This window comes from Mixophyes fleayi, chromosome 8 (assembly GCF_038048845.1).
Source record: "Mixophyes fleayi isolate aMixFle1 chromosome 8, aMixFle1.hap1, whole genome shotgun sequence".
NCBI lineage: Eukaryota > Metazoa > Chordata > Amphibia > Anura > Limnodynastidae > Mixophyes > Mixophyes fleayi.
This window is the reverse complement of record NC_134409.1, coordinates 32,498,383-32,512,305: the sequence shown is the minus strand read 5'-3', so window position 1 is coordinate 32,512,305 and position 13,923 is coordinate 32,498,383. Positions and strand designations below refer to the sequence as shown.

At 41.3% G+C, this 13,923-nt stretch overlaps 1 protein-coding gene across 1 annotated transcript; it reads right to left on the bottom strand.

Moving 5' to 3' along the window:
- Positions 1-3,057: 3,057 nt before the first annotated feature.
- On the bottom strand, positions 3,058-9,036 carry HCCS (holocytochrome c synthase). Its single transcript, XM_075182327.1, has 7 exons — positions 8,932-9,036; positions 7,737-7,859; positions 6,470-6,615; positions 4,994-5,142; positions 4,235-4,354; positions 3,515-3,601; positions 3,058-3,422 (listed from the first exon to the last, which is right to left on the bottom strand). Exons 2-7 carry the CDS (start codon positions 7,852-7,854, stop codon positions 3,224-3,226), a joined length of 819 nt encoding a protein of 272 aa, XP_075038428.1. The 5' UTR covers positions 7,855-7,859; positions 8,932-9,036; the 3' UTR covers positions 3,058-3,223.
- Positions 9,037-13,923: the final 4,887 nt, after the last annotated feature.

Genomic DNA, 13,923 nt, shown 5'->3' with positions numbered 1-13,923 from the left:
ATAAGTTGGTATATGTTCTTATAGCCATTTTACCTTACATGTGACCTAAAACTATGGGGTAAACAATGGGGGTATGGGCAAACGCATGGGTGATCTGGTTTTTAATTTCTAAATTATGTTAGCCCTGTATAAATCTGTATATCACCCATAATGGTGAAATAAAATACTAAGGGGTAAATGTATCAAGCTGAGAGTTTTCCGACAGGTTTGAAAAACCAATCAGATTCTAGCTATCATTTATTTAGTATTCTACAAAATGATAGCTAGAACCTGGTTGCTATAGGCAACATCTCAACTTTTCAAACCTGCCGGAAAACTCTCAGCTTGATACATTTACCCCCAGGACAGAAATAGCACAACTCAAGCCGTAAAACACCCTTTCTTGTTAGGTCACAAATAAGGTAAATTACTATCCCACTTATTTTGAAAATTTGGATTCATCAGGCATTTACAGTAAGGAAAATAACTAGTATAAGTTATTATTTTTGGTGGGAGTGAAAAGGCAGGCTGTCCTGGGAGAATAAGGACACATGGATACCCTAAACTTGTCTAAAGTGAAAGTAATGGCTAGAAAGAAAACTACAATGGCATAGTGGTTTACATGAAGTTTTCTACTAGACAGTGTCAGGAGATGGGATAGGGACTTTAGGCAGCGTAGGACTAAGTTGGAACTATTTTTACTAGTGACAAGCAAATATGACCCATCTATTCCTTGGTGGTTTAAAGTCACCTGAAAATAACAGCAGCCCAAGCTTAAGGTGGGGCAGTTGTAAGGAGGGTTGCTGGAGTAGGTGAGCAAAAGTTGGCTGAAGCCACAGCCTAAATTAGTTGCCATGACCACATGAAAGAGAGGTACAAAGGATGTAATGAATTGGCAGTATGGAGCAAATCTGTGGAGATAAGGAAGTTGGTCCAGATTTTTAATATAACGTCATAACAATTCAGGATCCAACATGACTAAAGAGAAAAAGGAAAGTATTGAGAAACATGATTCTCATATGGAAGTGTTTTCTGTCGCTTAAAACGACTCCCATCATGTCAGTGTAATGATGATTAGATATTATGAGATTCTGCTTTTAGAATTTGCGGGAAAGGGAGAGAGAATTAAAATGAAGCCACAAAAGTGGCTTCATAAATCATGTCACTAGTTCCTAGTGACCAAATCAGCTTTTGGTTCAGCCCACAAAATAGCTGGCTCCACTCACTATCTGTAGGCAGCTGACTTATTTTAAAGATGTTAAATTAAATATTAATTTAACAAGGACTTGGGTATGAAATCACTCCAGTGTCTGGAACATTTTTGTTCATCATGAAGCAATGTAAGTTTATTTGCTCTCAGTATATACAATCGATCACCTTTCACTGAAAGAGAGGGCACTGTTACAGCTACTGCCCAGCAAAGTCCAATAGTTGAATTTATTAAATGACAGTGGTTTAACGTATTGTATGTAGTTCACTCCTCAATGTGACTAAGTGACGTAGTTAGGGACATGTAGGTGGGTGGCACTAGTTGGGTTTAGGTCACTTCTTCCTGGAGGTGGCTAACGTCAGGTCTTACTTCGGCTGGCCTACTTAGTATGGTAGTTTTGTGCTTTAGGCTGTGTACACTCCGTCTACTTCCTTGCTGAAAGTCCATCCCTACAGTTATGCCTGCAGAGTGAACCTGATATTTAAAGCAGTAATGTTCTAAGAGTAATAATTGTGTATGAACCAAAGTACTGCCACAGTATAGACCAGGCCTGTCCAACCTGCGGCCCTCCAGGTGTTGTGGAACTACAAACCCCAGCATGCTTTGCCAGTAGACAACCTGTTGATAGCTGGAAGGGCATGCTGGGACTTGTAGTTTCACAACATCTGGAGGGCCGCAGGTTGGACAGGCCTGGTATAGACCATCTTTTGGGAGTAGTGGGTGCACCCTGGGTCTTATGCAAAAGTGAAAGACAAGATTCCTTTGCTAGTTGTGAGACGAGAGCAGTAACTGAGCCTTGTCCAAAAGTAAAGGACAGCTATAGAGTTAGCTGCTCTGTGTAGAAATGGTGACTATCTGGAGCTTGGTAGCAATGTGAAAGATGCAATGTGGGCCTTCGGAACCAAGGTCCTGCTCATGCAGGTTAAGGAAACACTCTCTGATTGTGGCACAAAGGTTACCAGGAACTGGACTTTCACCAGACCATGGGGTAAATGTATCAAGCGGAGAGTTTTCCGGCGGGTTTGAAAAGTGGAGATGTTGCCTATAGCAACCAATCCGATTCTAGCTATCATTTTGTAGAATGTACTAAATAAATGATAGCTAGAATCTGATTGGTTTTTCAAACCCGCCAGAAAACTCTCAGCTTGATACATTTACCCCCATGTGTCATATAGAAAGGAAATTAAATTATATGGTCACTTCTTGATTCAGACTGATTGTATGATGTGCTATATCCATTATGCGGTGTACAGCATCCAACACTCACATCACCACAATTCTATTCAAACCCACTATTTCAGCAGCTGGCATTTAAGTCTAAATCCAGGTGGCAGAGCCTACTAGTCCCCGGGCTACAGATATTGTAGAACATTTAGCTGAAAACTCTTCCACAGGTGAATGTGTAGAGAAGGTAGCAGTGCTCTAAGCACATGGAAAATGGATACACAGCAATCTGATCTGTTGCTATGGGTTACAGCACCTTATTTTCCATTATCTACAGAACAGATTACACATGGGGCCGTCATAATATTGTAAATGACTAACTTTGTAAACACTGTGAATGGCACATTTTAAGTAAAAAAAAATAATCTCATAAGACAGACATGCATTATTGAAAAGTAAACCATGGATACAACTGAAACACAACCAACTATATTGTAGAAAGGCTGTAACACTCCCACGTCTGTAGAGTGTACAGGGGACTATTTCAGTGTGGTCTGTAACACATAAGTATTGACCACTGCTATCATGTTATATTAATGTACTCTTCTACCTAACTCTCACACTATACAGAAATTGATGGTGTACACACACGTTGCAGAGTCGCTCTTGAACTTATAATTCTTCCATATTAAAATGCAGACAAAGATATTTTAAGATTTTTATTTTTTTTTTAAAAGTCATTTTTACTATATACATTTCATTATTTAAATACTGAGCTGCGTTTGGTGATGGAACGCTGAAATAAAGCCCTGTAGTTACTGCAGTCTTCAGATGATGGACAAAACAGTCAAATCTTGTTCCTTTAATAGATTAGGAGGTCCAGCGCCACCAGGTTACTTTCATTCTGTCCCAGACAGCGGTCATGGAGTCAAATGCAGGGCGGACGTCTAAAATTGTGAAGTTATAATTCTTATCTACTTCTCCTCCATCGTAGTAATCAATTACATATCGGACTTCCGTTCCACAACGATTAACAACCCAATCATGACGATCAAAGGGGAGTTCATAGCTGTAGTGGAGAACAGAAAGGAGGATTTAAAACAGCTTTGTGATGTATATAACTGAAATAAACGTAAAAAAGGTAAGGAAATAAACCCATACCCCATCCATGATCGGATTCGTGCTCTAGGAGAAAACTCCTTTGCTTTACCACCAAAACGGACCAGAGTTGGACCACAGGGACATTCCCTAAAACGCAGAGAGATGGACAATGTTACCATGAAGTATTTATACTGTATGTTTATAGCAGATGTTTATAGAGGCGCCTCTTGTACAAGAAAGGATGTCAACCTTTATTTTAAATGTTATAAGAGCATCGTGACTTGTTTTTAGTTTTGTGTCTAATTTTTGTTAATATGAACACCAACCCTAACAACCCCTTCTAATTATAGCAGCACTAACAGTCACCTAGTTGGGCTTCAGTTTTAATTTGTTGTTCCCAAATTGCTCAGTGGAAAGCATTCCACACGTGTGGCCAAACTGAACGAGGACCCATGGGGGGAGGGGCGGGGTTGAGCGGTTTGTGGCCACAATGATACCAAAGACATACCTAAACACCCCTCCACAGACTCTGGTCTTTTTCTACAGAACAAATAAAACAATACCTAATAATGGCAATTGTAACCAGGTTAAACACTGCCACATACTTGGTGCATTAAGAACATTGTGAGATGTACACATTGTTCTCTATTGCCGGTAACAAAGTAAACAAGAACCAGTAGGATTGATTTACCAGAGCTGTGCAAGTAGAATACACAAATCTATTTTTATTGTCTCTACACCAAACAGCCCAGAACACCAGCATAGGGGAGGAAATCTTACTTGGCGTGGAGCGCTTCCCATTTCAGAATTTCAGTCCAGGCCTGCTCATTGTTTTGATTATGAATCTTAATGATATTGTCCATGTCCTCAGGTTTAAGATCATCCTCCTTCCATTTCCATCTGAAAGACAGAACCACAGTAATTGTGACTTTACGATGATGTGATAAGCAGCTCTCACATTCCATACTCATCAATCAGAATGATCTGCACAGTAGACATAACTAGAGCAGCGAGGGGCAACATGAAAGAGGTGAACGCCTTCAAGCCTTCAGAGGGGCCGCACATAGGAAGGAGATAGAGCACACTGCACTTCCTCCTCTCCGGGGTATGCCATGTGACCTCCCTGCACTGCGCAGCGGAGGTCATGTGACACGGAAACCAGCTGTCCCCATTCTGATAAAATTGGGAGCAGCCGGCTGAGGGGACGGCAAATGAAGGCTCGGGGGGGCGCGTTTTGTCCACATCTCACCTAAGAATAACTGAAATATGTGTTCATAGGGACATCTTTTGCCTTTCTGTAGTCTTCATAATGCACAAAACAACTGAGTTATTTACAAATAAAGGACTAAAGTGTAAAATACAGGAGAGACCAATCAGACATTTGCTTTATTAACTAACTTTCAGTAGATGATCAAAGGTCATAAGTGAGAGTGATACTGGTTACTGAACATTTCTATTTTCTTAGTAAATAGCACTAACATAGTGATGTCAAAGTGGTGATCTAGAGAATGAAGGTAAAATCCCTTTTGAACAACCTACCCCTTCCTCAGCATCGCGTTCCAAAACATCTGCTGCGATGGATAAACCCAATTCTTTCCAGAGTCAGCCCGAGGAATTTTGGACTCTTCTCGGTCTAGTGAAAGAGAAAATGGTTGATCTGGGGCTGGCATCTGGTTTGGAGGAGGCATCTGAAGAGAAAAGGACAGTTGTGTATAGTGTTATCAAATCACTGTTTACTTGTTACTAAGAATCAGCATTATCTAATTGCACGCTAACTCAGCCTTAAGTAGACTCCACTACTTACCGTAATGTTTTACTATGACTTTTTGACTTTAAATGAAACAAAGTACTCCACCAACATCAGAGGTCAAGCAAAATAAGTGGTTGTTAAAACACCAAACAATTTTCAACATTTAAATAAATAAAAATATGTAGAAAATTAAATATGACATGTCTTTTAGAACTTATACTACAGATTAAGACCTGACATTTTAGTTGCCAAGCTACGTAGGCCCTGGCAGCAAAAATGTTATATTGAGAAGTGCAAGTGTAAGGATCTAGAAGAGAGCAACGTAGAAATCAATTACAAAACATCACCCATATCAATGAAAAATCTATGTCAAAAACTGAAATCATTTTGTAATTGGGGGAAAAATATAGATCAATATGAATCTCCATTTACATAAAGTGAATACCTCATTAACTTGATTTAAAGCAGCAATTCCATGCAAAAATGTGTTTGTTTTTTTTACATAAATCACTGTGGCAGAGTATAAGAAGAAGCTTTGTAAATATAATTTTCCTCCATTTGTTTTTACAGGCTGCTATCAAGGATTTATAATTCTGCACAGTACACACAGTGTCATCGAGTACCATGACAACCAAAGTCACATGGCACACAATGTAGTTAGCAGAGGCGCTTTGGGACGCCCCATCTGAGCTCCAGCTGCACTGTAAATCCCCCCCCCCCTCGTGTGCCATATTGTTTGCCCTCAAGGGAGACTTTCAAAAGGAGATAAGTATTTGTTGGAGGACAGCTAAGCATACAAGCAGATGTACTCTTTTAAAGTACTTAACTTTCTATATAAAGTATAATTAAAAAAAAAAAAAATTGTGTGTGATTGCGGCTTTACACAAGTGTACCACAGCTGCAAGGGAACGATTAGTAATATTTTGAGCAAAACAATTCTGACTGTAATTTTATCAGGCCAGGTCAATTTCTGATACTATGTGACTTGTTACCTACAGACAGCATCTTCCCTACATTAGAACAAAGCCCTCTGTAATGAGAAATACCATCTAAAGGCTGAACTTCCTAAACTTTACATAACATCCACAACATTCATATATCCCTAATTTTAGCCAATATCCTAAGGACAAATCAATGCCCTGATCCCCAACGTATGGCACCAAACAAAATCTAGGAGCTAAAATAATCAACTATAAAACTGTGTATTCAGTGTTGCACAGAGGATCTTCAAACATGCTTTTCTTGAAAGCCAAGTAACATCTTACCATATTGCTGGGATCAATGTCATCTTTTCTGCTTGATGCCATTGGACACTGGACATATTCATAAGCCCTTTCTTGATGTGCTGGACCTGAGCAGCTCTGGCTCTCAGCATTCTGGGGAACCTCTTTCTGCATTGGACAACCTGTCGCTTTAAAAAGAAATTTAAAAAAATTAAATGCCAAAATAATAATGTCACCAATCAACCAGATATACATTATTTGGACATAGACATGCATGTTCATTTCCATCATTACTGCCGAATAGAAGTAACATGTAAAGAATTAGAGCAAATGCAAGATATTCTGTCTAGCACTGGGCTGGATGAGGACTTGAGCAGATTTCACTTTTATTTTATTATCATTAATATACAGTGTAGTATCTGGTGTATAAGTGGAGATAACCATCAATAACTCGAAGCTTCCCACTCGTCGGCACCTTTTACAATAATTAAAAAGAGAACCATGCTATTAGCCATAGTATGGGTGGGGTATATATTTCCGACTGTACATTTGCGACATTATTTTAAACGACAGGAAAATTGTGATGTTTAGAATCTAGACATGTTGTAAAGACAGTCTAACTACAAAAAAGACAGGAAACATATCAAACAGGTTTGGTAAATTTCAGCAGTGGGGATTTGCCATGGTGTCAGAGAGATTGTCGGTTTTAAAGCGGCAATGCCAGGACCTGGCAGAAAACTCTAATCCTAACCGCTCCTTAGATTATCTATCGGTCCTGGCATTGCTGCTTTAAAACCAGCAATGTCTCTATAGCGTGACGCAAATCTCCACTGTCGAAATTTCCTGCTGTCGCATTTTACACACCTGTCGGATACGTTACTCGTCTTTTTTTGTGGCAAGTCTGTTTTTACAACATGTCTAGTTTGTAATTTTCCTGTCGTTTAAAGTAATGTCGCAAATGTAGTCATCGCGATGAATACTACCGCAATGATGACTATCACCGGATAATATCGCAGAAGGAAAATTTATCGTTGGTTGGTGTTAAACATTAACATTACAGATGGAAAGATAAAAAGATCATTTGATGGTCACTAGAGCTGTATCTGGTCAGTCTAATCTCTGACAGTGGAGGTCAATTACTAATTTTTAAAGGCCCAGTCAAAGACAATGCTACATTTCACATCTATAACAAGGCAGAACAAGCTAAGAATTGATTCACAAACAATTTTCTGAGTATTTTTGTAAACTGGGGCATGGGAGCCAAACATTCATGGTGCCCCCATTCCATGAACAGGAATTAAATAAATACCTTCCATCTTCTTTTGGTGCATCGGACATTCTGCCGGTGGAGATATTACTGACTCCTTAGTTACTGATGCAGCAGGAGCCGGCGGTGTGGTAGGCGGTGTAGATGCAGATGTGCCCATCTTAGCTATCAAACAAAACACTAAATATAAATCTATAGTTGTCATCATTTCAATATACTTTTCAAGAGCACTGAATATGCCTGTGCCTTGGTGGACCTTGTTGCATTGCAATCCCCATATTATGTTCACTTAATTTGATTACAGTATAATTAGTTGGCATTTTCAATACTCAACATCATAAAAAGTTAAAACACACATATATATTATATATACACAAACATCATAGAGATGAAGAAATGCACAAAGCATGCAAAAATATGGAATAGTATTGTGCCCAATATTGAGTAGGGACATCTCCACTGGAAAAAAACACCTTCCCAGGACAAAACTTTAATGCCTGGTATATGTCGATGAAATTAGGTACATCTAGCAACTTTGTAAATACATAACCCTTTTGAAGTCCTTAGCATATAATACCGATTTCCTCTAGACGCTCAAGTTTCCTCCCACTGTCCCAAAAAATACTGCTGGGTGAAATGGCTGCTGAAAAAATGTTAAACCCAATGTATGTGTTCATGTGTTAAGACAATTTAAGCTGCAAGCTCCGAAGGGGCAAGGGGAGATGTGAATGATTAAATATTCGATGTAAAAAGTAGGCACTAAATAAAGATTAAAAGTAGCAATAATAATAATAATGTAAAACCTTTAATGACCACCCTGTACTGGTTCAGAATAACCTTCCAAAAGAAAGCAATTCTTTAGACATTTCTACTTAAACTTCATAGATACATTAATAAACAGGCATATGGATGTCTGACACTATTAATGTGTGTCCCTATATCAATAGATACTGAGCACGTCAGAGGGAGTAGGGTCCCATTAATAAAGGACAGTTATTCTCCTGGGAACAGCACCTCGTATCCTGGCAAAATAACACTACAATGTGCTTAGTAGTATGCTGTAGTATGCATATGTTGTCTGGGGTCACTAGGTAGAGACATCACTGTGTCCTGTAGGCTGACAGAGGTCACAGTCACTATACAATGCTGCTGGCTTTCTCTACACATCACACTGGTGATCCCCATAACTATAAACCAATCTCCAGCTGATGTAACGTCCACCTGTCACGTCTCTCACCCGACACCGCAGACAGATCCACTCCTGACAACCGCTAGCCCGGCACCGACACGAGGAACGGCGCATGTGTGTGACGTCATATTCCTCTGGTACATGCGCCGCGTGCGGGTCAAGCCTCGTCGTGGCTGTTACCTAGGAAACCAGTGAATGTCGCTTCCAGCGGTTGTTGGACCTTACGTCCTCCAGGATGTGCTGGGCTTGTAGCCATACAAAAGTCCACCAGTCCTCAATGAATTGTAGTTGTATAGAAACATAGTTGAATACTGGGCAAATATCCCTGATTTTACCTTCTCATTAGGGTAAACCACCATAGCTCAGGGCTGTGTTGGAGGTTACACAGCTGGCTGCTGCTGGCCGTAGGCATCGAGCTATTCACATCTGTGCGTTGAATTAGATTGAAGAATATGCTCATCTAATTTCTCATGTTTCACGTCCATAACACACTTTTTTCTGTGTAAAAAGATATGAGCAAATTAGTTAAAATAAAAACATTCAAATATTTGTTTAATCAGGTTTAGGAAAGCTCAGCTAATAGTTCAAGTCTTATATTAAAAAGGTGATAAAGAAGATAAAATCTTGGCTTCAAAACTAAGAGGATAGAAATGTCGAAAAAATTGTATGGCTATGAAAAAAACAATATATGATCCTAATGTCATCCCCTTTGCTACCCCATGCTAAAAAAGAAGCTTAATAAATACTCTGCAGAATTATTCTCACACGTTTTGGCAGTTGCTAAATGTGCTCCAGCCAGGTACTGGAAGAAACCTCCTTTCCTCATTGCTAGAACATCTGGCAAAAAGGTGTCATGGAGAAAATTACATACTACCTACACAATAGGGAACATGGCTTCAAATAGGCTTGGACTCCTTTGTTATTTAGATTAATTGAAAGCCAGAAAGAATCCCTACTTCCCTCCTCATATATAAAGTTCAAAATATAGGCTTGAAATTCCATACCCTCCACAAATGGGGTTTGGACTTGGCTGCAAGGAGTGTGCAGGTCACGGTTCTCCAGGATAGTCACCATTGTATTTGTGGTAAAGAGTAGTCGAACAGTCCAGGTCAAGCCAATCGGGACAAAACAGTACCAAGGATGGTCGGCAATGGCCAGGGTCAAACAAGGAGAGCTTACAATAACCAAATCGCGATCCAGGAGAGTGGTCTAGAGACAAGCTGGGTCGAAGCCAAAGGGAAGCAGTAACGGTATTAGGTGCAGGCACAAGGCAACAAGGAATGCTGGAGGCAGGTTAGACCTGACACTCTGGCACCCTATTGGTGCTAGAGCCAGGTTTAAATAGAGACAGGAGGGAACAGATTGGCTGGGGAATGTGGGGCTGTCAGTGATGACTCTGACCGCTGACAGTGCCAAGGATGCACTACTGCATGTGCCCGATGGCCGGAAATGACAGACGGCCATCCCTGCAGCATAGAGGAGATGCGGGACGGCACCTGACAGTACCCCTTCTCTCTATCTGGGGAGAACTGAAAGGAATTGTGAATTTTAAGAGAATGGGTAATGACAGCTTATAGGAGACAGCATTGAGAACCTAGGAGATGGAGAAAGGACCAGTAAAACCTGGAGCAAGTTTTATAGAAACTTAAGACTGCGAATGGATAAGCACACACAATCCCCTACTTGAAGTAGCAGAAAATTCCTCCAGTGACGATCAGCAGACAGTTTGAGAGGATTCGGAGAGTTTTGCTTGAGTTTGCATCCAGATTTGGGAGAAGTCACAAACCAAAGTGCTTCTGCAACAGTGGGTAAGACCGGATGTCTGCTGAAGATTGTAAAAAAGAGAGGAACTAGTGAATGCAAGCATATGATTATTATCCGACAACTCTGCCCAGCAGAGAAGGTCACTCCAGGAAGATTGGTGTTCAGACGAGTAGTAGCAAAGGAAGGATTCAAGGTCCTGATTAACACTTTTTGTTTGCCTGTTGGTCTGGGGGTGATATCCAGAAGAGAATTTAAGACTTATACCAAGATTCTTGCAAAAGCCCACCAAAATTTAGAAACAAACTGCACACCACAGAGATGATGTCACATGGATAACTATGGAGGTGAAAGATGTTTTTAATGAGCAAATGAGAGAGTTCGGAGACAGATGGTAATCCTCTGCAAGGATTGAAGTGGGCCATTTTTCAAAACGGTCCACAATGACCCAAAAGGTATCATAGCCATGACTTTGAGGTAACTCAGTTATTCATGGTAATGCTGGTCCAGGGAGCATCTGAAATCATAAAAAGGAAGGAAAAGACCAGAGGGAGAATACCTAGGGACTTTATGCTGAGCACAGACATTACAGGCTTGCACGTACTTGCAGACATCTGAGCTGAGGGAAAGGAGGCCAATGGTCTTCTTGGAGCCAGCATGTCCGGAAAATTTGACAAATGTGAGGGCTCACAAAAGAGCGACCAACAGGAGGAGATTTCACCGAAAAACCAGTCAAGGTCATGACTTTGGATGGACTGATAATGGGTTTACTTTCTGTTAGGAACTCCCAAGTCAGTACAGTGAAACTCGGGAACTACTCAGAAGGCCAGGTGTTCGCTGGAGCCCCTAGTGGTGGGGACAGACTGGGCTGCGGGCCGACCGAGGGTCGAGTAACGTATACTGACTTAAAGGAGTTCCCAGGAGTGGAGTGATTGGTGGACTGTAGTATAAGAAGAATCCTAGGTCAAAAGGTCACAGGCACAGATGCAATATCCAAGGGCAAGCGAAGGGTCAAACTCACAGGCAGAGAAGCAAAATCCGAATTCCAGGCAAAAGGTCAAGGTCAGAAGAGAAGGGTCACAGGTCCAATAACAAGCAGGGGTCAAAACACGGGTAGTCAAATCCAAGGTAGCAGGAACCAAACTGGATAGCACAAGCAGGCAGCAGAACTGAGGACAGAACGCTATAACCGGCAGTGAGGCTGCAGACTTCACTGCCCTAAATACCACAAGCCACCAATCAGAGCCTAGCTCTGAGTCTCACACAGCCCCCATGATAATTGCATTAATCAGCCCACAGGCTGTGTTAAATTACGCGCATGCGCCCGGCCACTAGTACCGCCGGGACGCAGCGCTAGATTAACGGCGTCGGACCGTTGCCTTGGCAACGGCCAACCAGTAAGCGGAAGTGACGTCCCGGTCGTCAAGGTGGTCGGCCGGGACGCTAGCAGAACCAGGAGACGAGCCGCGGTGGCTCGTAACACTTTCAGGGAGGAAAAACAGATTGGACCTGTCAAATGATCTAGAAAGATCGTCCACTCTGGATTCTAAGTACCAGGATGATAAGTCAAAATTATGTTGAAATGAGAGAAAAATAGGGACCAACGAGCCTGGCGAAGATTGAGGCATTGCACATTTTGTAAATAGGGAAGATGTTTGTGATTTGTCATAACAGTAACTGGGTGTTGGGCCCCCTCCAAAAGATAGTACCATTCTTCCAAGGCAGCCTTGATGGGCAGAAGTTCTTTATGTCCAATACCATAATTTTTTTCACAGGAAGATCATTTTTTAGAATGGAAGCTGCAGAGCTATAGAAACTCGAGGGAAGATCTCTGAGATAACACTGCACTTATACCAACCGAAGATGCATTCACCTCTAGAAAGAAAGGTTTGCTTTGGTCTGGTTGTTTAAGCACATGGGTGGAAATGAAGGCTTCTTTCAAAGAATTGAAAGCAGAGACTGTGTCCTGAGGCCAGAATATTTACCACCCTCCTCTTTGGGTTAGGGAAGGGATGGAAGCAATAAAAGTAGATAATCCTTTGATAAACTGGTGGTAATAGTTGGCAAAACCAATGAAGAATTGAGTGGCTTTGAGGCCGCTGGGTTGCGGCCAGTTGAGCATAGACTCTGCCTTCTTAGGGTCCATTTGAAGCCCAGTTCCAGTGACCCAATAATCAAGAAATAGAATTTCAAAAAGACACTTCTTAAGTTTACAGTAGAGGCGATTGACCTGTAGACAAGTAATTGCCTTCTTAACATGCTTGCAGGGGGTGGGAAGATTGGAGGAAAATAAGTTTGAAGAAATAATAAGAATGTCATCGAGATAAACAACCACAAATTGGTAAAGGACATCTCGTAAAATCTCATTGACAAATTCTTGGAATACAGCAGGGCATTGCAGAGATCGAACGGCATCACTAACTACTCATAATGCCCATCACGAGTGTTGAAGGAGGTCTTCCACTCGTCACCTTAACGAACAAGTATTAAATTGTAGGCTCCTCTGAGTTCTAATTTAGAGAAAATCCGTGCTCAAACTGTTTCGAGATAAGAGGAAGAGGATAATGGGTTTTGACCGTGGTGACATTCAGGAGCCGATAGTCAATGCAAGGTCTTAGGGAGCCATCCTTCTTTTTGCCAAAAAATAAGCCTGCACCTGCCGGAGAAGAGAACTCCTGTAAAAAAAGCCCAGCTGCAGACTTTTGGATATGTACCCTGACATGGCTTGTGTCTCAGGTAGGGATAGAGATAAACCCTACCTATGGAAATACTTTTACCAGGAACTAGATCAATGGGACAATTCCATGTGGAATCTCTCAGAAGCAGATTTACTAAAGACATTCATGAAATTCATACAGGGTTATGGAAGGGCCACTTGAGACGAGAGAGAGACATGGTATTTGAGTCACAAAGTGTGAAAACCTCGGAGAGGCAGTGTTTATTGCAAAAAGAACCCCAAGAAATGACTTGGGCCCAGTGCCAATCAAATTGGGGAGAATGTGTTACCCTTAGCCAGGGTAACCTGAAAACAATAGTCCTACCTGCAACCACACTGGGCTGGTGATACAGGTAATTGAACCATTAGATACACGATTACCATCAACTGCCGTCAGAACCAGGGGTTGCGGCAAAGAATGAAAAGATAGATGGAGCTTGGTAGCTAGAACGGCAGATATGAAATTCACAGTGGATCCAGTGTCCATAAAGGCTGAACTTTTGAGGGGACCATCCGGAGACATGAGAGTGATTAGTATAAGGAAGTCAGCATTCTTTAGCGAG

Excerpts from the sequence above, each read along its gene's own strand:
- HCCS (XM_075182327.1), bottom strand. The coding sequence starts at position 7,854 with ATGGGCACATCTGCATCTACACCGCCTACCACACCGCCGGCTCCTGCT. Across the intron at positions 6,616-7,736 it reads GCACCAAAAGAAGATGGAAG|CGACAGGTTGTCCAATGCAG; the intron begins GTATTTATTTAA and ends TTCTTTTTAAAG. Across the intron at positions 5,143-6,469 it reads ACATTGATCCCAGCAATATG|ATGCCTCCTCCAAACCAGAT; the intron begins GTAAGATGTTAC and ends TTTTCTCTTCAG.